Source organism: Rissa tridactyla, chromosome 2, assembly GCF_028500815.1.
Source record: "Rissa tridactyla isolate bRisTri1 chromosome 2, bRisTri1.patW.cur.20221130, whole genome shotgun sequence".
Lineage (NCBI taxonomy): Eukaryota > Metazoa > Chordata > Aves > Charadriiformes > Laridae > Rissa > Rissa tridactyla.
The window spans coordinates 132,674,054-132,699,239 of NC_071467.1; the positions used below are offsets into that span (position 1 = coordinate 132,674,054).

The window sequence follows — 25,186 nt, forward strand, 5'->3', positions numbered from 1 at the left end:
GAGATTTGGGAAAGAAGCAATGCCTGAACTTGTCAAATGAATGCGTGGTAGGGAATGAGTTGGGATGGATGTCAATTCGGAGCCTACCAGCACGTTTGTGAAATCGTTGGTGCTCATCTCTCCAACGTCTTGAGATTTGATTCCAAAAGAAACAGGCCTTGTGCAACTGCACTGTCTGGTGGTGCCATTTCCCTCCCTGGTAGCAATTCAGCTTTTTGGCTGATTTCAGTAAAACTCAACCCAGAAATAGAGGCCTCAGATATTTGCAACCAGTAAGAACTTAATATGTTCAGGCTGCATAAAAAGGAAAGGCTTCAGACTCCTTTCCCAGATAGGATCTCCCAGCAAAATGCCTTTCAGGCATTGGAAATCTTTGCAGAAACTAAAACTTCAGAGGCAAATCCATAGGAACACAAGTTTCACTAGTCTGGCTGCTCACTGCCCTGTTTTGTAAACATGGCTTTCTGTGTAAAAAGTGCTCTTCAAAAGTCCATGGAGTAAAAGTTAGAAAAGTCAGCTTTGAAATAGCCTCAGAAAATTTTAATCCAACTCTCTCTTGCCATATACTGTAAGAGATTCTTCTGTTGTGGGAGCAATTACACTCCTACTCTGTTCCCAAAGGACCCGTGTCTCATTTGGTGAACAGAAGTATTTAATGAGCAGTGATCACTTATTCAATATTTTGCTTTCCGTGTTGTTCATTGGCATTGCCTTGGGCCTTATTTATTACCAGCCCTTATTAAACGCTGCTCCAAAGGCACAAATTAGTTGTTTTCTTATAAGCTCTTTACTGTCCAGCTGGAGTATTTGAAGCTGCTGGTTCAGCCCCTGGGAGATGAGGGGCATGCTGTCCTCAGTAGCCATGTACCACTTCATACCTGCAAACCTGTTGCTTGGCTTCAACAGCTGCTTGAGACCCAGACTGTCAAATAGGACACCCAGGAGATGAATAGTACTTTTCACTGGCTACCCTTGAAAATTCAGGTGATTGGTGTGCATTGTTCTTTGTCCCTGCAGTAGAGGCAGGAGAAAAAGTGTTGCTGAGGGTAGCGTTTGGTAAACTGGTAGTAACCACCTGCAAATGTGTGTGAACAGAGGCACTGGGTTAAGGTTCTGAATTTCAGAGGTCTTATTCCAGAGCATACGGTTATTGGAGCTTTTTAACAAAAATGTTGGTGGGTTCTTTAATGGGAATTGGAAACCTCCTTTCTCCCACTACTGTTTTTATTTTAAATTTTGTCTCTAAACAAAATCCATTGGTAATCTCTGATCCAAGATTAAGCCTGGCATTTATAAACTACTCCAAATCAATGCATGTTTCAGTGATATCAATATCACGTTGTTGATAATATGAATAATATGCCTTCTGTAGTGAAACTCGAAATGTCTTTCTTGGGCAAACATGTTGATTCTATATCACTAGCTTACCAGTGTGCTGCGTGTATATTAGTTATTCCTACTGTTTCCTGGATTGATTAATCATATTGACTCTACTCTGTTTGTAAGTGGAAGATCTTCTACCCTCCAGAAATCTGTCATTTTAGAGTTGTGCTCCATCTGTGAAGAGGACCAGTAGGTCAGGTTGACTTGCAAACCTGGCCCCACCTGGGTTAGAAAGAGGGGCTGGGCAGAGGTAGAGCTGAGGGACCGGGTGGTTAATCGTGTGACGGACCACACTGCGAGTGCCTTCTGGGCAGTTGGGCAATACCCCTCTGTGATATTTAAGAGGGCTCTGTTTTGCCTAAAAAAGCATAAGAGACCTTGAAACACCATTTAAATGCCTTCTAACACCTGCATCTATGGAGAGTTTAACAGATGTGTTGGCTTTAATTTCCTGGTTAACTTTTAAACCTGCTTACGACATGACTAGTTGGTAAGTTGCAAGGTGCTGTTGTGGTCTGCTAAGTGGTGTTTCAAATGCCATTGACTAGCTTTGAATGCTTTCTTTCCTGCTGAGAATGAACCAGGAACTGTCTTTCATACCTTTTTTTTATTTTTTTCTTTCCCCTGTCATAGCTGTGTCAGTTATTGCAAAAACTCCAGCCAAAGAGCTGTGCTGGCAAAAACCCTAACGAAGGTGCTGTGATAGCAGCTAAAAAGTTTTCCCTCTGGTGCAGCTTTAATTCTATTTGGGAAACTGATTTAAATTAAATCAGGCAAAAGAATGCTTTTGAGTGTATAAGCTCTGTCTCCTGTGAGGTTTTGCTGATAGGGTTGCACCAGCAAAACCTTTAAAGTGCACAGAAGCCCAGAGCAAGCAAGAACTAACTTGTAGTCCTTAATATGGTGACTGAAAAAAAAAAAAAAAAAAAAAGAAAAAGAAAAAGTTGTGTAATCAAAATCTTGACTGAAGAATTCTGAATGTAACTCTTCACCTTGGAACCAGTTTTTAGCTTTGTCATGTGATTTAGAAAGAGCAGAAGTCTATATCTGAATGACTTGTCATTTCATAAGGCCCTGTATATGACTGTGTTGTGGGGTTTTTTTTTTTTCTCCTCTCTCCTCCCCTTTGCAAATAAACAGAGCAATAGAAAAACTGAACGGGTTTCAGCTTGAAAACTATTCCTTGAAAGTCGCATACATCCCTGATGAAATGGCAGCCCAGCAACCTCCGCAACAACATCCCCAAGGAAGACGTGGATTTGGACAGAGGGGTCCACCAAGACAAGGGTCACCCGGCGCAACCACAAGGCAGAAACCACAGTCAGACGTTCCACTACGGATGCTGGTTCCCACACAGTTCGTAGGAGCCATTATTGGCAAAGAAGGAGCGACAATCAGAAACATTACAAAGCAGACACAGTCCAAGTAAGTTACTTTACAAAATTGTAATTGTAAGCTTTAATATTATGTCCTTGTCTCCCATGTAAAGGGAAACTTGTAAAACTTCACAACTAACCTGTGTGGCCACAGAGGAAATGAAAATAACAGTCATTAGGAAATCTTTTGCAAGATTTATTTAAGGACTGGATTCTGTCCTTGACACATGTTCAAATGCTAGGTGACTTGTTTCTCCCTTTAAAAAAAAAATAAATTAGGTAGTGCTAATAAGGTGGTACTTGATGCTGGAGAGTTTCCTTACAGATGTACCTAGTAAGGTTCTGGCACAAAAAGTGAAAGATCTGTAATACATTGATCTGTGGAACATACAGTCAGTGTGGTGACATATCCAAGTCTTTTCAGTGTTTATTCTAGCTTTAGTTTAATTCAGGGCATTCTGAGGATTTATAAATGTTTTCAATTCAAGAGGGAGGAAAAAAACAAAATCACCAAACTTACCAAACTTTCTATCTCCTTACGCTTCTCCTTATGCCTCACCCTCATGCATTTATGGTGAATATGTTGCTTGCCATCAAGTTGCAGGCCAAACCAAAACACAGATTAGGGAAATGCATGGGAGGCAAAAAGCAAGCTGCTAAGTGACCTAAGAAGCTTAGGGCAATAGGGTCTAGAGATGCTGGAGGAGATTGTTTTCAGTGCGTGTTAATAAATCCCTACCCACAAGGAAGAGCTCAGCGCAGATGCAGAAGGGAGGTAGGGATTTTATTCAAAGAATTCTTCCAGGACACCCCTAAGAGCAGAGAGTGAAAGATGCCGTCTTCAGCAGTACACTGGTACGAGCCCCCAGTGCTGTAGTTACAGCAGGGAAGACCTGTAAATGAGCTGAACATGAGGGGTGTGTGGGTAGGTGGCTTCAGTTTTGAGAGTAGTTAATGAGGATAAGGGAGTCCTCTCTAATTACACCCCCCCACAAACAAACAGGCTCCCCCTCCCTCCCTCAAACCCAGGATTATCATGATGCTCCTTTCAACATCTCATTAGCATGTTGTAACCCAGGAGACTATTTGCTGTGTTTAACAACACAGATTTAAGAGATTTGTGGTGTCCTGACAAGACTTGGTTGTAGTTTGCCTCTGGGTAACCAATGTTTCAGGTGATATCTAAAATATCTAATTCTCAGACTATAAAAATCCTGGAAGATTGGCATAAGGAAAGCTTTTAGCTCTTAAAAGAAGGCTGGACAGAGCAGAAATGATCACAGGTTGTTTTGGGAATTAAAAAAACAGTCATCTACTTCCAGTTGCACCAAGGATTGCCATGGGCTTCTCAGAAAATATTGCATCATGAAACAAAAAGAATTTTCAATAACAGAAAGAACAGGAGAAATAAAGGGGTTTATTGAAAAGCAGTCATGGCTGGTTGTTAAGTTTGGAAACAGCTATGATTTGGGGGAGAGGGAAGGGGAGGAAGCAAGAAGCAGGGGTGGAAAGAGTATGTGACCTGCAGTTACTGGCAGAGGACAAATAATATCCAAAGCGCTGTCTTGATGCAGGTCGCAGTTAATCTTTGTTAAATTCCTAGAGCTACACAAACGATGGTGTAGACTAAGGCTGGCAGTTTTAGGGTAGTAGAGAGCAGAGCTAGAGGAAAGCTAAAGTCAGGACACATTTTAGGCTTAAAAAGCACAGAAAAGTAATCTCGGGGATGAAAACAAGTACTATGATGCTACTTGCTAGCAGAGAAGTGCTAGGAAACTCTGCTGCTGAGGTCATTAAAAAAGACAAGGCGGGACAAAGCCTGACTACTGTACCTGCGCAGTCGTCATTAGTGGAATGATGGGGCTGGTGATAGAGTATTGGGAAAGCCTGAGGAAATGTTGTCTTCAGTGGTTTACCACAGATTGCCTATCTAAAAACTCCTCTGAATATCCTGATGGGAGTTCAACGAGGAAAAGAGATCCTAGTGTCCACAAAGATGAGGTTTAGCTGGTAAAATCAGGATAGGAGAGGCTCTTTATAACACACAAAAGAAATAGTATTTAGGAGACGTTTAAGTAGTTGTATACTTTGTACAATTAAACCACTTAAATGTAGTCAGTGTTAACTCAAAACAAATTAATTTTATGAGAGTTGGAAAAATGCAAGGCTTAGCATACAGTACATGGTTACAGTTAGTGTTTTTCTTTCTTTCAAGAATTGATATTCATCGTAAAGAGAATGCAGGTGCTGCTGAGAAACCAATAACCATCCACTCTACTCCTGAAGGCTGCTCAACTGCTTGTAAAATTATTATGGAGATCATGCAAAAGGAAGCTCAAGATACTAAATTGTGAGTAAAAGGCATTTCATTGTGGAGGCATTAAAAATTCTGAGTTTTTGTTGACTCCATTTAAAGATGCAGTCTTCTAAAAACTGTTACCAAGTGAATCTTTGCCATTGTCCATATTTAAGTAGTTAAAGGAACTAAGACATTTTTCCTTTCAGGACAGTCTACTTGCTTAATTAGCCGCAGCACACATCTGCATTTTCAGCCATTGTCTGGCTGTGACTTTGAGGTGAACTGGAGCAAATACTGAAGTTTCTTGAACAACTAATAGCTTTTAATCAGAGTGAGCATAACAAGTTGTGAACTCTCACTAAAAGCTTTAAGGTATATTTCTTCCTTCCCAACAGCTCTTGCTATTTCCATCTGAGTTTTATTTAGTAGGTATGTTACAATGAAGCTATAGGTGGTAGCGCTGAAATGTGCATTGCAGTTGGACTCATTCTGCATCTAGTATAAACATGTGTAAGTAAATGGGAGTTGTAGTCATTTCTATGAAAATAAAATTTATCCATAATGTGCATAAAAACCTTGCACTCTGGTCTCAAAAAGTCTCACTGGGTGTAACCTCCGTTACAGTACAGAAGAAATTCCCTTGAAGATTTTGGCACATAACAACTTTGTTGGCCGACTTATTGGCAAAGAAGGAAGAAACCTGAAGAAAATTGAACAGGACACAGATACTAAAATCACGATATCTCCGTAAGTTTTTCGATGTCCTAATCCTTTGGTGAGATGTCTCAAATAGCAGCAATGCTGCTGTGGTACGTTCAGGTACAGGGTTCTTACAAAAATATTATGTGTGTTTTGAAGGCTGAGATAACAGCCTTTCGGAAGCCTTTCCACAATGTGGATTAAACTGTTACTTAAGCTCAGTTAAATTTAATTTAAACAGTGACTCTTCATTGTAAACTCAGTCAAGAGCAAGCCTAAAAATACCATAGGCTCTGTGGAGCCTGTGTTAGACTATATTTTAAGTGTTGGTTGTTTTTAACATATTATACCATATGTAATGATGAGTGTGTTAAACTATAAGCCCGGATCAGTTCTGAGCTATGTGTGAAAGTGAGTGAAGCTAGTGATGTTTTAGTTCCTGGTATAGACTAGATTTTTGGACGAGAGGGCAGGAAATAAAGCAAATGAATACTGAAAAAAGTATTTTTAGTAGCAGTTCTGTCCCTCTTGTCCACTAGCAGCCGAACTGGGGTGCATTGACTAGTCTGCTTCAAAGCAATATCTTTTGGTCTGTGAGTTAGTGAAGGTAACTGAGACCTGTTCAAATTCAGCTGAGATTAAACAGGAGTTTTCATTCTCATTGGAAATCTGCAAATCACTGATTAGATCAACATCACTGTAGAAGCTTGGCTGTTAATAGTAGTTTTACCCTGGAGTGATGTCCTCAGAGAACCTTCTGTTCTGAATAACGAATACTCTGGTGTGAACTTCCAAGCATTCGAGGGCATCCTGGACTTAGGCTCTAGCCAGGGGGCTTACAGGCTGTAGGAACGTGAGAAAGTTTGGAAGACACATGAAGATACATGAAGAGGTGTGAATACATGCAGGAGACTGAAAAGAAAAAAAAAAACCAACCTGAAATAAAGGCAAGGAAGCTAAGAGTGAATGAGGTTCCTCAAAAAGAGGAAATTCAAAATTGGGTGAAAGAACCTAAGGCTTTCCTGAAGGTGTGTAAACCTTTATGGAATTAGTCTGAGGAAGAGAAGTGAATCAATTGGAGAAAAAGCACCCAAATAAGTCTGCTTGAAGAATAGGTTTTGTAAGACAAGCATGCTCTCTTAAATGTGTTGGCATAAACAATTTGTTTGCAAACAGTAGACAGACTGTTAATGCTATTTCTTAAAAGGGAAAAAAAAAATACTTACAGGGTAAATGGGATAATGGTCTTCATCCTGTGAAACCAACTTGTCTTTATTTCTGATGACACAAATAACACATGGTCTGTAAACACTCACTGAGTATTTTTTAATTCAGCAAGTTAATGGTTTATTTACATTTAAATCTTGGCCTCAAGATCATATTTGTCATGCTATGCCCAAAATAGCCCCATGAAGTTGCCTGGTTTAATTGGTACGTAAAAGATAGCATACATGCCCATTGGTTCTGCTTTGTCTAATTAGTCTTTCTCCTGATCTCTTCATTTAGGCTTTTTGGTAAGCTTGTCCATAAAGTTAAAGTAAGGCAGCTGGTTTGGGAAAATGTTTCCTCTCTTCTTTGGGATGTTTTCACCACTTTTCTTCCTGAGGCAGTAACTCAGTGCTCGCACTGGAAACTTACGGATTGCTTTGTGGATGCTTGTTGCTGCATAACTTGAGATGCAGAGGTTGCCATGTTGCCCACTGTGCAAGAAAGCAAGCCGTGCATGTTGCTTCCTCTGTCCTTCCTCCTTCCTACCACGGGCTTCCTCACTCACCCCTCCTGCATCCTGCTCTGACTTCTTTTTTTTTTTTCTTTTTTTTTCATTTTAACCCCTTCAACTCACCTTTTCTCAGTAGATGAATATGCCACAGCTTCCCAGTCTGTTTTTTCCCTTTTACCATAGTAGGTCAGTGCGTGTTACTTAACAAAGCACTAGCTTAATTTTGTATCCCTTCCGTTTTTCCCTGAGGAATTACTAGTGTTTCACAGCAAATGTTGACTCGCACACGGCTTTTGGTTTTCCTGTTATGAGGATTTGGAGGCTCTCCTGCAGTTTCACTGAGGGTTGGGCTTTTTCCCCTCCCCCATCCTTAAGGGATCCACTACTGTTCTCAAGGACAGAAAGTTCCTTATGGTCTGTGTTTCTGGGATGTCTAAAAGCCCCCTCTCTGTTGGTAGGGCTGGTGTGGAGTGTGAAGCTGAATGGTGTTGCACTGCTCTGCAGCTCGTGTTCCTGCAGGGCGTGATGGTTTCCACCTTGTGTTGCACCTAAGCACATCTCAACCATCTGATGCCAAACCTTGTGGCGGTGGTTTTTGTTGCGTTTGCTGTGAGGACGGGGTTTCTCCAGATTCTCTGAGAACTGTGTTTTGAGCCCTGTTATGAATTGATACTGTGCTCTTTGGAGGGCAAACTCGACACGCTCGGATGTCATCGCACTCAAATGATAAATCTGGATTACCCTCCGCTGTTTGCGAATTAATTGTGCTTCTGTTTCATTTGCAGATTGCAGGACTTGACACTCTATAATCCGGAAAGGACCATTACAGTTAAAGGCAGTATTGAAACTTGTGCCAAGGCTGAGGAAGAAATTATGAAGAAAATCAGGGAGTCCTATGAAAATGATATTGCTGCTATGAATGTGAGTTGTCTTGTGGCACGGGCCCTTTCTGGAGCTAGAACCACAGAAAGATTTAGGTGTGAGGGACCTCTGGAGGTCACCTGGCCCAGCAGGGGGATTGCTCAATATAGGGTCTCCTTCAGAGTTAAATGAGGTTGTGCAGGGACTTGTCCCCTCTTGAACACCTCCATGGGTAGTAAGTCCACAGTCTCTGGGCATCCCACGCCCTGCCTCACAATGGAAACTTCTTTCCTAATACCACATCAGAATTTCCCTGTTGCAACATCTCTCTATTGCCCTGTGTATTAATATGTGGGACTTGAGCGAGGTTTTTTGTTACTTATGTATGTATGCTATTTTAATGAAGGCTTTTTCTGGTTTGTTTTGAGAAGGGGAACTGAGAAATTGATTTAGATTGAGGAAATGAACGAGCATTGCACTCTTTTCTTGTTGCAAAAACCTGACGGAATGTGTGTTTATGTACTGTTGTGGTTTATGTGCTGTAGTTTGTATGTTTCTTGAAGAGACTGGGAATCACTACTTTCATGTTAAAAGTGTAACAAGGTATGGAAGAAGTATCTGTCCTGCTTTTAGTTCCTCAAATTAAGAAGGCTTTATTAAGGTTTTTCTTGATATGGATGATAAAGGCATTTAGTTATTCAAAGATGATTGGAGATTATATAATAAAAACAACGCACCTCATTAGTCTGCCAAAATATTACTAATGCATATTGAGAAATGATTGAGATTTTTTTGATAAGCTATGAAGAGCTTTTTGTGCGTGTATCCAAATCTTATGGTCTAGAATCAGACTGGAAATATTTTTTCAGTGTATGGTAGCATCTGATTTTCTAGAAATGGCTGTTCTTCATGGTTTCCCTACTGGCTGGAGAGAATATTCTCCCCGCTTTTCCCCTCTCTCCCATACTATAATCAAATTGCAGGACACAAACCACACAAGGACACATAAAGTATTTTATAGTGGTACGTTATTGCTTCATATAGCGAGCAGGAACACGGGGGGAGCTTGAGGCTGCTCTGCTGTTTGGCAAAGATGTTAAGCAGAAAACTACCTGTGTTACTGGATGGATTTCCAGCTTAGTTTGTAGTGATTATTAGGGTAGTTTTTTAGTTGGTGAAGTTTTTTTGGGGTTTTTTGTTGGTGTCTCATGAGTGGCTTACCTTGATGGCCTGAGATAGTGCCTGTCTTCAGCTGAGGTAAATTTGACTAAAGCATAGTCAAATTACTGGGCAATAATTTGGAAAACTGGAAAAAGGGTACTGTCAAATTTTGTATTACGGACAACCAATGCTTCCCACCACATGATGCTGCCACTTTTCTCAGGTGTGGTCAAGTAAGGGACATGCAACTTTATAGCTGATGCTTTCCCGGCAAACACTGGGAGTATCCTACTTCATCTTTTACAAGGCGTGGGAGGGAGGATGGGGCTATAGTGTGGCATACCCCCAGTGTATGAAAAGTCAGGGCTTGTGCGTGGGCTGTCTCTGTTTCTACAGGGCTGTCTTTCTAGTAAAAAGCAAAAAAGATAATATTATATTCTCTGATAATTTTGTTCACTCAAAGTAAATTGTACTATTGTCTGAATTTTTTGCTATCAAGTATGTCATATGTTTCACTGATTAAGTTGTAGCAAGTGATTCCCAACTGCCTTTCCTTCTACGTGTTTTTAATGTTATTGGTCTGTGCAGATATCTGGGAAACAGGTTTGAAGCAGAGTCTTTGGGATAATGGAGAAGAAATTTCTTTTTTTAAATAACGTACTGATGTCTTCTGAAAAGGTTAATAGCCTATGCCAACTAGGATTTTGATTAAAGTTAATAACCAGGATTGTAAATCTTAAATAACTCTTCTGCCATTGCAGCTTCAAGCACATTTAATTCCTGGATTAAATCTGAATGCCTTGGGTCTGTTCCCACCTTCTTCTTCAGGAATACCACCTCCCGCAGTGAGTGTTGCTTCCGCTGCTGCTGCTGCTTCATATCCACCATTTGGGGTAAGGGAAATCTCTGATTGTGGATGGTGATAGTAACCTGTACAATGCTGTTGTTCAAAACTAATCACTTTGTATTTTTGCCAAATTACCACAAAGATCTGGGAATGGTGTTTTAGTAGCTGGATTCTGTCAGTTTTCTCAATGTTGTCTGTCTTCCTGCTTGTACACTGAATGAATTTCATGTGGCTGCAGTTGGGAACAGACATTGATTGGTCATTTAGTGAAATGCTCAGTGAAACCAGAAAATGGTATTTCTTAGAAAAATCCTTTCTTCTAGAGAACTTGAGTTATTACAGAACGAAATCTCATATAAAATGGAATTTTAAAATTGCTGGAATTTGCAATTAATAATGCTAGTCTGCAGTTATATTCCTGTTGATATGGAAGGGGGGGAAAAAAGATCTCCTGTCATAAAGCGGGGATCTAAAGCTAAAATGTTTGTTTGAATGTAGTAGTTTTATAAATGTACAGGCCTGTTGAAATGCAATATTGCTAAATATACAGGATTTAAATGACATAGATTGATCTCGAGAAAGCTGTGATTTACTTGCCACATTGCTCTCTAAGAAATATGTGAAAAAGTTCAACAGAATCTTATTCAAATCCAGTGCTGATTAGTAATCATAAATGAGGTTGTCCGCTATGGAGCGGACAATAACTTGCTGTATCAGAAGGCTCCAGAGTCTTTCTAGAAAGAGATGGTGCTCCGATAGTCAAGAAAAGACAGCCTCATTACACAGAGAAGGTGATCTTTCATCTCTGTTCCCTGTTTGTGGTGGTGGTTATTGTTAGCAACTCAATGGGAGATGAATTTTCAAAATGAACTCAAATAAGTGGATGACAGAGCTTTACGAACTCTGACGGGGCTGACTGTGCCCTCCTCTTTGCTCAACAGTAACATCTAGGGCGTTGAGTCTGGGAGACTCTTCGTGAACTAGAAAAGTCAAAATGCAGCACACTGAACTTTATCAAATAACTCAAGTGTGTCTATATGTATTGCACTAAACGGAAGTTGTTGCCTAAATATTTTTCCCAGAGGAAGAAGCCAAGAAAATGTCACTGTACAGAACAGGAAAAATTCCACACTCCTAGCATTGTTTGTGGGAATGAACAACTTGGGTGTTACAAATGTATTATAAACTATATTGAGTAGAATAGTGGCTTTATCAGGAAAAAGTGCTCCAATGAAAACTACAACGGAAATACGTTTATACTCAGTTATTTTACTGCTAATAGCAGTGCCTCTGTTTATGACAAACAAAATCTCTTCCTCCCGCCCTGCCCCCAGAGCGTCTGCGCTTTGATTAGAGTGGAGACTAAACTAAAAAGATACAGCTTTCTACTTCATTGTATTGGATAAAATGCCATCTCTGGTAATGGATTGCCTCAATTTATTTCTTCTTTTTTAAGAGAAACTAGAAGTGATTTGTTAACAGTATGTAACTTTCTTTAGTGTATGAAAAGTGTAGTCTTTTTTTTTTACTCCAGATTTGCAGACTACCTTGCTATTCCTGATATTGTTGCATTTAACTGTAAGCCTACAGTTCTGTTCCTTGCTTGCTTTATTTTTAATTTCTTTCCCACTTTTTCCTTTTGTTGTGGTTCTTTCTTGCCTTTGCTTTAAACATGCACATAAACGGTGCTGAATTTAGTGATTTCAATCTTATTCATGCCTGTCCCTCTGTTGCCAGTGCACGTTTCTCACACCTAGATGCACCTTTTTTGGCCTGGCAGTTTCCAGGTTTCTGGAAGTAGGGTAGTGGCAACATATGGAAAAAGGCATCAAGAAACAAGTGTCATTGTGTAAAAGTGTGGGAACTTTGCAGCTGGAAGAACCACGTTGCCTGAATTCTCTCTTGCTCCTGTTCATGCTGTTTGCTCAGTCCTCGGAATAAGCTCTTGTTCTAGATGTATGATGAGATAACGTGCAAAAAAAAAAAAGGGATAAACTCACAGATTCAGAGGATAAACTCTGATGGCTTTTGTGGAGGTTGGGGGTGGCACCAAGACAGTCCCTGAACCTGAAACTAAGGGCTCCTGAAACAAATACATGAACAATTGAAACTATATCATATTTTCTGACTTATGTGTGACCTTATCTGCAAAAGAGCAGGTGGTTCTGGGGGCTTCAGGCAAGTCAGCCCCTCAGATTACTTGGAGTAGCTGTTCCTCTCTGGGGAGGGGAAAACAAGGAAAAGCATGTGTTTATCTTTTAATGGATGCAGTTTTCCAGCAAACAAAGTTTCCATTTTTAATTTTTTTAAAGACTTTAAAATCCTGTTTGTGCATGAAGTTTAGTTTCTGTAATTTCTGAGTTTTAGTCCTCTCCTCAAATACTTGTTTTTTTTTCTCTAGTAGAACAATTTTTAAGGCCCTGATTAAGTAGGGTATTGGGGCATGTAGAAGCAGAAAGAACAAAAGAAAAGGGCTGGCTATATTTTGAAAAAGAAATGGAAACAATTTGAAAGGCTAAAGGTAACCACAGAAGGGGGATCTAGGAGAACTCATAAAGGATTTAAAAAATACGATAAAAGTCTGAGTAAAAGAGGCTTCAGGGAAGGAAGGCCTTACAAAAAGCATTAGCGAAGAAATCACAGGGAGGCTTTATGTCCATTTACCTATGCGCTATTGGTTCCCAAGTTCCTTGTTTTTGGTAAAACCGTTTGGGCAGCCCAAGTCCCTTTAGGTTGTTTTGCATGGATGATGTTGTACGCTTGGGAGTACTGGTTAGCTGGCATTGAGGATATCCCTTTCAGGCAGCTGAAAATCCTTTCTGAAAACACTGCTGGCATCAGGGTATAAGTGTATCCTGCTGCTGTCTTGCTTATTTTTATCAGTGCAAATTTTGCTTTCTGCTCAGGACTGGACATGGGTGGCTCTTTGCTGTCTCCTGTTTGTTTGACTGAGCAAAAGTGTGTTCCTCAGCAATTTCAGCTACACCATCATCAGAGGCCTCTTGGCATCTAATGTCATTGAAATCCTTTTGTGAATATGTGCTTATAAACCATATAGTGAGCCTTGGGACCCTGATATGATGTGCCTGAGGGTTATGAAGCTTTTGTTGGAATATCTTTGAACGTATGGACCCTTTCTTCACCTTATTGTGTGGATGGACTCACAAGTGGTTCTCCCTTGAGTCAGAAGATGTAGGTGGGTAAGCTTTGGGCATTTGCAGAAGAGTTTCCGTAGGGAGTTGATCCTTCATATGTACTATTTTTTAGTGACAAGGTGTTGCTGTGACCTTGTGTTCTCAAAGAAACTGAGGTGTCATCTTAATTATTGAAACAAGTGTCTGTCACATTCCTGAGGCTGCTATTTTATATGGGTGGAAAGAGAAAAATCTGCTTAGTAAACAGATCTAGGATTTTGTTACGTTGCCAGAGCTTAAAGTGACAGGTCTGAACACCCATATATACAGCTATAGCCAAGTATTCCTAAAACTGAGTATTCAGGAGTTTGGGACTGAGTAATTTGATAGGTTTAGCTGTGTTAACGTGAGCTTTGTGATGCTTCATCCTCTTCCTCTTCATGCAAAACTTTAAGGTGTATTTGGCAAGAGCATAAACACTGTTCTGCAACTGCTTCAGGAATAGTCTGCTGTCACAAAATTAGGAGATGGCCATGTTATCAAACACTGGTTTGCATTTAGCTGCTTGGACTGGGTCACATTCAGGAGAACAATGATGTTAACCATGAGAACAATGGTGTGAACCATGGTGGAGAACACCAAAGTCTTATTGCGTAGAGCCTCATCTAATTTAATCAAATGAGATGCAGTTTCTGTCTCACTAAGAAGCTGGTTGTTGCTTTACACTTTGTCCTGGCAGTAGAGTCCGTACAGGAAGGCACAGGCTGTCCTTGGTGTATGCCTGTTTACAGTTATAAGCACACGTGTCTGCTGCATGTGGCTAACAGCATCTGAGCACCACATCTAGTGCAGGACAACAATTCTTTTTTTTATATATTTATCTATCACTAGCAACAATTTTTAGTACCGCGACTGTATAATTTATTTGCAAAGTCCAAGCTCTGTCTACCTGTTAAAAGCACTCATTTTGTGTAGCTGTTTAAAAGGGATGCAATGGAATTGCATATTGTTTTGATTCCTGAATTTTACTGTCTGTTTTTGCAAAAATCCATTATCTATGTACTTTTCTCTGTCCTCCAAAAAGATGGGTAAATTGGAACGTGTGGGAATCATTGAAATGTTTTAAGGTTTGAGGATGAAGTGGGACTTAAAGGACTTAAGGAATGTCTCGGTTAAGAATGTTAGGAGTTAAAAATTCTTGTTGCTGTCAAATGGGCATGATTTTATTCTTATGATCCCGGTGACAAAAGTTTTTGGGTTTTTTTTGATGAATGTGTGCCCTTGTGTGACCATATTAAGGACCAGTAGCCTTTCTGTGCCTGTTTGTAGTTGATGTCTTGTCCAGCTGCTTTTGGGTCTGGAGAACCACCACTTTTTGTCTACCCTTAAATCTTTCTCCTTAATTCTGCACTTAAATGCTTCTGTGCATTGCAGTTCTGACACAATTGCTAATAGTTTCATTACTCTGCTCATCGTCACTCGTAATGAATGTCATGAGCTGAACACCTGCACAAAGAATTGGAATTCGTATGAGGAGGAGAGTAAGATTCTGTAAAAGTGAATATGCCCCATGCTTATGTTCTCCACAAGATACTTTTTAAAACACTTTTTGTAGTAGCGTGTCCCAGCTAAACTGCTTCAGATGTAGAGTTGTACTGCTCAAAGCCGTCTTGATGAAGTTTTTGCTTCTGTCTTCTGAACTTTGGGGAGAATATGCACATGCTTGCATCTCAAGAATAGAAGTTTGTTCTGCTGCAACACTGAAGATTTTAAAGCTCTAAACAGACAAAAATTATGTGTCTTAGAGTTCACCTGTGTACAGTCATGCAATTAAATACACTAAGCTCATCTACTGGGTTTAAGCAGGTTGCACCCTTCTTTTTATAATTGAAACTTTGTGTGTTTAATTGTACATCTGACTGCGTGTCTCTTGTAGCTTTTGGGTCTGAAAGTTGGCATCACAAGGGCATGGGAGAAGGACAACTAACCTGTAGAGAGTTCATCCTGCCCTTGAACATCCTGAAACAGGGTGGTAGAAGTAATTCACCTGTTAAAGGGTCCCTGCCTGTTACATGGCGGATGTATTCAAACGTACAGGAAGGTGAGAAGTAGGCAACTTTCCTCCACAAGAGGAGTTCACACCAGCTGCTCTCCTGCATCTGTAAGGTCCTGTAAGAGACAGCTCAACTTCACCTTAGCTACCTTTCCGGAGCAGAAGAGATGCTCCTCTGCTTGCAGTAGGACTGCTTTCTCTACTGGTCTTTTTGCACACCCGTTGTAGCTTCTTGAAGCTCTACCCTCAAAATGCACTCTTCCTAACCTTTCCTTTGACCTCACAGTTAATTTTCAGGTTATGTGATATGTATAGAGACTTCTAGGAAGGAGAAAAAAAAAAAGGTAGTTTCCTACAGTAAACAAAACTACAAAATCAAACCACCTTTTTCTGATGACAAAAAAGTCTTGTACAGCTAGGCTGATAGGTTGCTTTCCTTTATTCTTTTTGCCGTCTCTTGAAGCTTTTTGTTGCAGGTGAGGAACATGCGAATGGAAAACTTTCTCCTTAGAAGATGCTGTGGTCAAGAGAGAGATTCCTCCTTTATTCTCCAGTAATTTTCCTAATAATAGTAAAGAAGAGATCTTCTATATCACATAGATGTGAGAGAAGAAATAACTGTATTATGCTTTTGGCAGGAAAGAAAAGTAATTTAAAATGAAAAATTGCTTCATTGAGGGCCTTCATTTGATGCCCTGAGCATAGATGAGAGCCAAGGAAGAGGAAAAACTGTCCTATGTTTCCAGGTACTTTGACTCTTACTTGGTGGAGTTGGGCTCCTTTGGATGTCTGGGTTTGATAGGATTAGCTCGTGCAACTGTTACATCTAAACTACCCAGGGGTAGTAGTGTTATGTACATCCATAATGTGTGTAGTCGTAAGAGGCTTTGCCCTAATTTGGCTAGTTTGTTAAGCAGTAGATGGTTTTGTGAGGAGCTGTGCTACAGCCAAAAGAGGATGTGGTTTGGGGAATGAATAAGGATTTGGCGGTGTCTTTATAAAATGGTTTTACATCAGTGAAATGAAAACCATACATGTGCAGCAGACACAATCTTGAGGAGGGCACTATAGGACAAATTGTCTGAAAAAACCACTACCAGCTAATTAGACTTCTTTTGAAGATTGTAACCTCAGTGCCTTACAGACACCTTTTCTGCTGCTTAGTTTCTTAAATTCTTAAATGATGCATTTTTGACAACTAAGAAATTTGCTCCATGGTGAATAACATTGTGGGATTGTTTTGCCCTGTGGAGAAAATCTCGGTCGTCCCACCACCTTGAAGTCTCCTGCTCCTACCATGCTGTGTTGGCAGGGACCCATGTCCGGAGTAATCAGAAACTGTTCTGCCTCTGGAGATAGACTGGCCCCCAGTGAGGGAAGCAAAAATGCAGTTGGCACTGTATGATGTACAAAGATCTGGCAAGTTAACAGTTGGTATTTTTTTCTGAAGTGTTGAAGTCTCCAGTTATTCTTAATGGCTCTTTTTACAGTTCTGAGGTTGTCATAATGCAAATAGCCTCACTAACTAGTAACGTGTGCTTTCTAAAATAAAAATGGCTTCTTCCTCACTGCAGGTTTGAATACTTGTAGTTCCTCGGGACAAGAGAATAAGAATTTGTGTTGGTCCCCTGCTGGTCCCCTGCTCACAGATTCTTGTTGTGGGAAGAAGACTTAATCAGTGTTCCCTTGAACATTTCAGACTCTCAAGCTCTAAGTACCAGGCTCAGCATCTTCTGAATGTTAAACTAAATGGGAAATTTAATTCCTTAGGGTACCAAATAATATTTTGTTACTACAGTGTGCTGAGCTCCTTCAGGCCAGAAACAAAAATAGGTCAAGTCCTCATTCTGGTGTAGCTGGCTCCATCTCTGGTTTGTTTGTTCATTAAACATAATGGAAAAATAAGTGACCTTTCTGTGTTTTCACAACCTGTTTTTCTTGCAGCTGCCAAGGAATCTGAGAACGAGTGTCTTTGTAAACCAGAGCAGATGAGCACCTGTATCTTTCAAAGCCACAGATTTCACGGGCAGTTTCTAGGAGTCTGGAGTACCCATGTGGCTGGTGTGTCACAGCCATGATTTTTGAAGTGAAAGTGTTTTGTTTTGGTGGTCATGCAGTGTTGCAGCACCAAATACCTATGTTTGCTGCTTGTGAATGACCAGCAAAATTCCTGCTTACGTAGTTTCACAATCTGTTCCTTATGTTGATTTCTGCTTTTGGCTGTCTGTTCAGAATAAAAGGTGGCAGATTGCTTTTTTTGGCATTGTGGCCAATCAGATTTTGCAAAAACAAAAAGTTCATGCCATGTTCAGAAATATGTCAGACCTGTTCCTGCTTGTGAAATGCCTTATAACCAGCCTGCCAGAAAATGTTCCTTCTCTGCTTCTGTGATTTCTACCCCCTCATTCCTGGCTAGGTTTTCATGTTGGAAACGCTTCTGATAGGTGCGGTCCTGTTAGTGACTTCTAGTAGTCTGAGGAGATCCCCATGGCTTGCCAGGTAGAAGACGATGGTGATGAAAAGTACTAAAGTTGAGAGCCAAGAAATGGAGTGAGTAGTACTAAGTGAGATGATTTTAGTAGCATCTCACTTAAGGTACTGACCATTGTATAATAACCAGCTGTGTTTGAGTTTCAGGTGTTGAAATGTGGTAGTCCCCAAATTGGAAATGCAGACAGGGGTTTTTGCTTGGGTTTTCAACCAAGAGGAGAGGACCAGCTCAGTTAACTGGAGAGAGGGCTCCCACCCATGTGGCACAATTTCTGGCTGTTCAGGACACCCAGAGCAGGGAGAGGTAGAGCTGCATGGCCTTGCTGTGGGCTGATTGCCTCGGAAAGGGCCATGCTCTTGGTTCGTGTGGAGACACGAGTGTTTCTTACATGATGCAGCAGTAATGCTTGCAGGGTAAAGGGGAGACAGCTCTGCCCTGAACACAGCAGGTTTCCAGCCCAGAGACCTGGATGGTGGAGGAAGGTAGTGTGGGGAGCTCTCGGCCACACTGGGAAAAGGTTGCTGCAAGCATGATGTTGAACATGCTGTGAGGGAGTCCCTTGTTGTACTTGGAAATCCTTCCCACCACTCCTGCTTCTCACATCAATCTGGGGTTTGTGTGAACATGAAGCCCTTGGTGGATGGTGGCAGTGCAGTTTGTGCATGGGAAAATGGGTGATGCTTCAGGGTGTCCAGAGCAAAGTTAAAAATACACATTGCTTCTTTTAAATTCTGTTTTGCTAGGTCTTGACTGGCTGAATTTGGCAGTGAAGAACTGTCCGTTGCCTTCTGAGTGTAGTCCTGGCTTTTCAGGTAGTGAATGTGGCAGAAGGTTTTAGACTCGCAGCACGGGCTTAAGTCTGTTCTAAACAAACCTGAAAAGCGTAAGAGGGGTGGGGGGAGCTCACACTTCAGTTTGTTAACCCACACTGGCAGCAACACCTTAGCTGATGTACAAGATGGTGACCCAAGAGATATTTGAAAGGATGTTGTAAAACTGTGGATCGCTTTAGACCTATCTACCAAGACTTTAAATAAGTTTTCCTTAATGAGTCTCTTGTTTCCAACAAAGGCTTAAACTTTTAGCGTTAGTACTGGAAAACGAACACACTAGGATTTCTTTCACTGGTGTCAAAAGCTGACTTTTTATTAATGCATTGAATCCTACTGGAATGTCTGCAAGAACACTTGGCTTAATGTTGGTTTCCCCTTGCTGCAAGTTTTTATTACTAAGTAAATAAGACCATTTAGTATAGCTGTAGGCCAGTATAATTCTTCACAGTGCGTTGCAAAAACATGGTTTAAATTTTGGCTTTGGGTCTGGTAGAGGGTTTGAATAAAATGATACCTCACTTCCTGACAAAGCTTGGGGTGTTCTGAAGACCAAGTGAGTAATCTGTAAATTTGCCTTGCCTTGGTGATGGTGATCATGGCAGTTGGGAAGATGGAAAATGGCAAGAGAGTACTCTTCATTGCAGTCATCTACTGGTTGTATTTTTTTTACTTCACAAAGTGGATTTGTTTACTATTTAAAAACAAAAAAAGCCACCAATAACCCGCTAGGCTAGATGGTAGCCAAACATTGGCTGAGGCTGTTCCATACAGTCTTAAAATAGTTTTTAATTATTTCCCTCACAGCTAAAAGAACTGGCTAGAAATGGATAACGTGACTTTGTGACTTAAAATAAAGGTCTTATCCTAAGGTAATTCATTTGCAATGCGTTTAGAGTAAATGAAAACATATACCAGAGATGCATAATGAGCTTAGAAACCAGCAAAGATCTGATTCTGCTCCCATTAATGTTTGGCACAAAATCCTATTTACTTCAGTGGGTACAATATTTTTAAAGATTTACAACCTTATCCCAAGTGTTGCCATGAATTTACCAACCACGTACATTTGATGGAGCAAGGGATCTATGGAGACACTTGAAAACATGACTGGAAAAAAAAGTGTACTGTTGGCAGGCTTGCAGACAAAGACTGACATTAATGCTCAAGTTAACACTAGGGGCATAAATAACAAACATGTCCCCTTACTAGCCCTGCAGTGGGTGGGATCACGCGCTCATGCTGACTGAGGGAGCTGTGGACTGACCTAGCAGCAGCATCAGCCGAAAGCAAGAGAAGGGGACTTTATCTTCAGGAAGAACAGAGGAGACAAAACTTTTTTTTGGTGGTGTTTGGGTTTTTTGTGGTTTTGTTTTTGTGTGTGTGTGTTCATTTTTTCTTGTTTTTTAAAATGCCATTCTCCAAATACAATGTCCACTCCTCCAACTATAGTGGTTTGGGACCTACTTTTTTTACCTACGACCTTGCCTGGTCAGGCTTTGGCTGTCATGCAAGTGTGAGATGAGGAGGAATGCTTTTCCTTCTGATGATCTATCAGGTAAGGGGAAAGCTCTTCTTGTGTGCGATTTTGGGCGGTTTGTAGGACTGATGCACCAGGCTTTGGCAGAAGTGTTACAGTTAAGCTTATCCCAAGGGCAACCTGTTGGGCTCTACAGATCTTTCTAACTCTGCAAGCAAGAGTTGCGGAAAGAAGAGTGAATCTGCAAATTTTCTTGGCTGGGAGCCCTTACCTTCTAGCTCTGGTGTGGAGAAGTAGCCCTCATGCTGTAGGGCATGGTGTAATATCCCAAGGAGGGGAAGAGCCTTACTCCAGCTGAGGCTTTGGAAACTAAGAAATGACTGCTCTGCTAAGCCAGTTTGCTAAGAGTAAACTATAACATGGTCAGGATGGCAGCAGAGAAGCGATTTTCCTGGGACAATCTTCTGTAGGGCTGCAGAGTCTGGTTGGAGAGAGGGGGACCATCATGATGGTACCTGCAGTGCAGGGGCTCCAGGCAAGCCCAGTATCATGGGGAAGAAGCCAGAGGTTACAAGATTTAGGAACAAATTAGGCTAGATCTGGGATGGAGATGGTGGGAATTTATTTACTTAATTTTAAAAATAAATAGTTGGTGTGGGCTCTTAGGCTGGGGACAGATGGCTGGTGTTCAGGGACTTGCAGGAGGTATGGAAGAAGGTGTATCCAAGCTGTTACAGGAAAAAGAGTTGGACTAGTCTTAAAACATTAGAGCTACTGGTGTGCAGAAGTAGTTGCTTAGTTTCATCCAACGAGGTAGATTAATTTACATCTCTGTGTTAGATCACTGTTTTCAATCATGACTTACATGAGCAAGCAGGAAATCTGATTTAAGTTGACTTATCAAGTTTTACATCTGTACTTTAGTTACCTTTCTGAAAGCTTTAGTGTAGTCTGTACCACCATAGCTACCCTTTGCTAATATAGTGAATATATCTTTCTATTTAAACAAGTATGCAGTTTGCTATTTGCTTTGGTTAATATATTTTTCCATTTTCTGTTAAAAAATGATGAATGGTGCTTTTGTTATTTGCTTGATTAATTTTTAACTTCTGATTTTCATCAGGCTACATTTGGATGGAAATTGGAATCCAATTAATGAACAAAAACAGCATTTAAAATTGTTTTCATTAGTTAAATGTGCTGGATATAGATGAAAACTTATCAAGCCTGTTTTGTGTTTAAAGCATACTGATTTTTGTAGAAACAAAGCAAGTATTATCAGAGTTTATGAACTGAATTAATTGTTTCTGGTCAGCATGCTCTTCAAGAATCTGTTTTTTAGAACTGAGAAATCTCGGTTTCTGAATCTTGGTTTCTGGAGTACTCTTTTTTCTTTCTTTTTTTTTAATGCTTTTTTAATTCTAAGAAGAGAAGCTCTCGATCTGAGTAAACAACTTGGTGGTGACTAACTGTGCCACAGCTATGTGAAGCAGAAACTTCTCTCCCCAAAGCCGTATTCCTCAAGTGTATTCAGGCTTCCCACCCCACTGTCTGGAAGAGTATCGAGCTTGCTTTATACTGTTCGAACCTGTTCAAGGTTAGGGTGGACTAGTCGTAAACCCATCCCACAAATATTGCCAGGGGAGAAGAGGTGGTCTGTGCATCACAGACCTGTGAGACAGTTACTCACGCATTAGGGTGAATGTATGGTCTGTACGTCTTGGAAAACCTAGGTTACTATTTTAAAAGATTTTTTTTTTCCACGTTTCTGTCAGTTCCCAGGGCTGGGCCGGTCTTGAACAAACTATTTTATGTGGGAGGAAAATAATGTGAATGGGGAAGAGCAGAAAATTGCACAGAATTCTCCATGTAGAGCAGACCTTACTGTTGTAAAAAATTACTTGATGACTAATTCCATGACTTAATGAACTTTATACCTTCAGTAATGAATGCCCTCACTTTAACATTTAGACTGAAAACCTGAAAACTATTTAAATTTATAACTATACCATTAAGACCCTTAAAATTATGAAGTAAAAAACAAACTACAGGATGCTTTCTAAAGTCAATACAGACGGATATTCTCCAAGATATATATACACATATATATTTTAGTTTTAAAATTTTAAGTATATGTTTAAGCAAACTTGGCCTTGTTAAGGGAGTGAACGTTGAAGCTCGGATTCCACACAGTGGGAAATTAATTTCCTAAATTTAGTGCTTCTAACATATGTTTAAGATCTAGGAATCTATTTCTGATATAACTCGTGCTAGAAGTTCCTGGAAAGCTCTATGACTTATGTGGCATGACATGGGGAAGATTAAATTATAGTTGATTTTCTTCCATCCTAAGATCCTCAGAAGCATCTGTAAGATTGATGGGTGGTGTAGTCATTGCATTACATTTTGATGTGTTTCTCTTGGAGGACAGTCTTCCAGTAAATACAAAAGGATTTTAAAATTATTGTGGCTAAGGAGGTGGACAGATAATAAATTAAACTTGACATTTTGATACTCTCTTGAAAGTCTTAGCTAGACTTCATTTCTGCCAGAAGAAAGAGCTGTTGTGTTTGATGTTCGTACTTTAAAACAAATCAAACAGTATGGTTTTTGAGTGGTTAAAAATTGGTGTGGGTAAGGAAATGGACATAATTTCTTTACATCCTGCATGATGTTGTACTGGAGATGAATTTGGTTATACATATGTGCCAATGTGTTCCTGCAGACCAGAATTCGAAAAATTACAATGTATAAACAGTTCAGTATCAACAGATTCTCCACTGTTCCTTAGTAAACATATATAACTATTACACCAAAATGGAAGTTTAATATTAAAGAACCTCACTCACTCACGCTAAAATAATAAAAAAGTCTTTTAGGAAATAATGAAGTTGAAATGTATCAATAAGTTAAAATGATGAGGAAGGAGAGAACTACAGTGAGCTGACTGTACAGTTGGAAAGACACATGTACATCTTCTGTCTTTCATTGCCTTTGCTGCCCATGTTTCATGTTTAGGGGTGAGACAGCAGAAAGGAATTTCAGTGGTGAATTGAATCTAGCCAAGAAAGTAGCTGGAAATCGAGCTTTGGGAAGAAGAGGGGAAGACTTAGCTGCAGGCAGATGGGCAACAGAGGGAAGGCAGGAAATATCTGCAAACAAAAGTAATGAAGTTTGATTTGTTTCTATGGTAGAGAAATGTGTCTGGAGGTGGATTTAGGTAGAAGCTGTGTAAATTCTTGAAGTCAAGCTATCTATTTGATTTGTAGCAGTGCTGTAGGAATTAGGTGGAAAGTTTGTGTGCATCAGCTCAACATTTAGCTGGAAGAAGGTGGCTGGAGTTGCATGTGGGAGAGAAAACTTTGGCAGCGGACTCTTGCAGGATCTGGAGCATGTGTCAACAATGGAAGGTAGGAGTCAAGGTGATGAGCGAGCAAGGGGTGGCTAAGCTGTCTGCACCTGGATTGGAAAGAGAAGTTGCCTCTACACCCAGTGCAGTTAGTATGGGTCCTTGCAACAAAACCAGAAAAAAACCCCACAAATGCCTCGTGAATTTGTATCCATTCAGAAACAGTTTTCCAAAGTGAGATCAACTAAGTACCTACAGTAGCATTTCCAAATTACTGGAAATCTAGCTGTATTCATGATGAACATGTAAAAGGACTTACTATGAGTACACTCACAGGATGTTTGTAATAATAAGAGGAGAAAATGAGTAATCCGCTGGAAAGCGGTTTAACATATATACTGAAGTGACTGGTATTTTTCATTACAAACATGTAGTTTCAGGGCGTAGTTTTGAGATCGTTTTAAACTGATTTGTAAGCAGATTAAAAGGGGTGTTCCCACCTTTTTCCGTGCCCTGACCTAATTGTTGTTGCTTCCTCCCTTGTTCCAGGACTGCCGCTTGTGTGGCTCTCTGGTTATTCAGGTCAGGGATCCACTGCCTGCATTAAAAATCATCTGGATCTCCAATCCTGCTGGCCACTAAGCACGCAGGGGAGCGGGGAGGCTGGGTGTGGAGGGCTCCAACCTATGTCCGGGGAAAACGTGGGCTTGAATCAACATACCCTGACTGTGAATCCTGATGCCTTGTACGTGTGAAAACACAGGGGAAATTGTGTAACTGTTGCGATCACCTAAAGCGACTGGCAGAATGTGTTTCTATTCTCAATATCCTATTTTGGGGTTTCTTCACCTGGTACATGGAGCCGTGCCTGGAATTTGTTTCCCCTGAGGTTGCAGTTGACTTGTGTTTACCAAAAATAAAGTGGTAAAACTTGGAAACAAGCATTTTGTTCTGATTTGTTTATGGTTAATGAAATGGGACTTTGCTTCCCCTTGAAAGAAGTTACTGAAATTTAAAAAAAAAAAAGCTTATTTTAGGATTGTAGCTGCTTTTAGCTTTGTGTTTCATATAGCATATTTTTTTTCTGAAAATATCGCAGAAAAGGCTGCTTTGAGCATTTGTATGTAGGCCTGTATCTCTACCAAAATATACAAGTGAGGAAAGCTAAACGAGCACGGTTTGTCCCCCGTTCTCTGCTCGCTGGTGCTCGGGCAGGTCTGCATGGTGGGCATCACGAAAGCGAGGATGAGGATGGCTGTGTTGCCTTCAAATACCCCTGTGGGGAAAAAGGCTTGATGGCTTTGTCTTGCTGAGGATGAATGAAACAAATTTTGAAAATGCTTTAGAGGGCTACATAGAGGGAAGAAATGCCTTAAAAGGGAGAGTCTTAAATACCTCCTAATTCAAAGAAGGGCTTGTGTGAAATGCTTTTGAGAAGTAACCCCGATGTAAGTGGATGGATTAATGGTATGGCAGCGCAGCGGGTACTCGGTGCTCCGTTAT

General features: G+C 40.5%; 1 protein-coding gene across 3 annotated transcripts in view; it reads left to right on the forward strand.

Moving 5' to 3' along the window:
- The window catches only part of IGF2BP3 (insulin like growth factor 2 mRNA binding protein 3), a 116,598-nt gene that overhangs the window by 77,437 nt on the left and 13,975 nt on the right, over positions 1–25,186 (forward strand). For all 3 annotated transcript variants that reach the window (XM_054190480.1, XM_054190481.1, XM_054190479.1), the window contains 5 exons: positions 2,524–2,808; positions 4,975–5,109; positions 5,683–5,805; positions 8,263–8,398; positions 10,261–10,392. In XM_054190480.1, the coding sequence (XP_054046455.1) occupies positions 2,524–2,808; positions 4,975–5,109; positions 5,683–5,805; positions 8,263–8,398; positions 10,261–10,392 (811 nt within the window). The remainder of the gene's footprint in view (positions 1–2,523; positions 2,809–4,974; positions 5,110–5,682; positions 5,806–8,262; positions 8,399–10,260; positions 10,393–25,186) is intronic.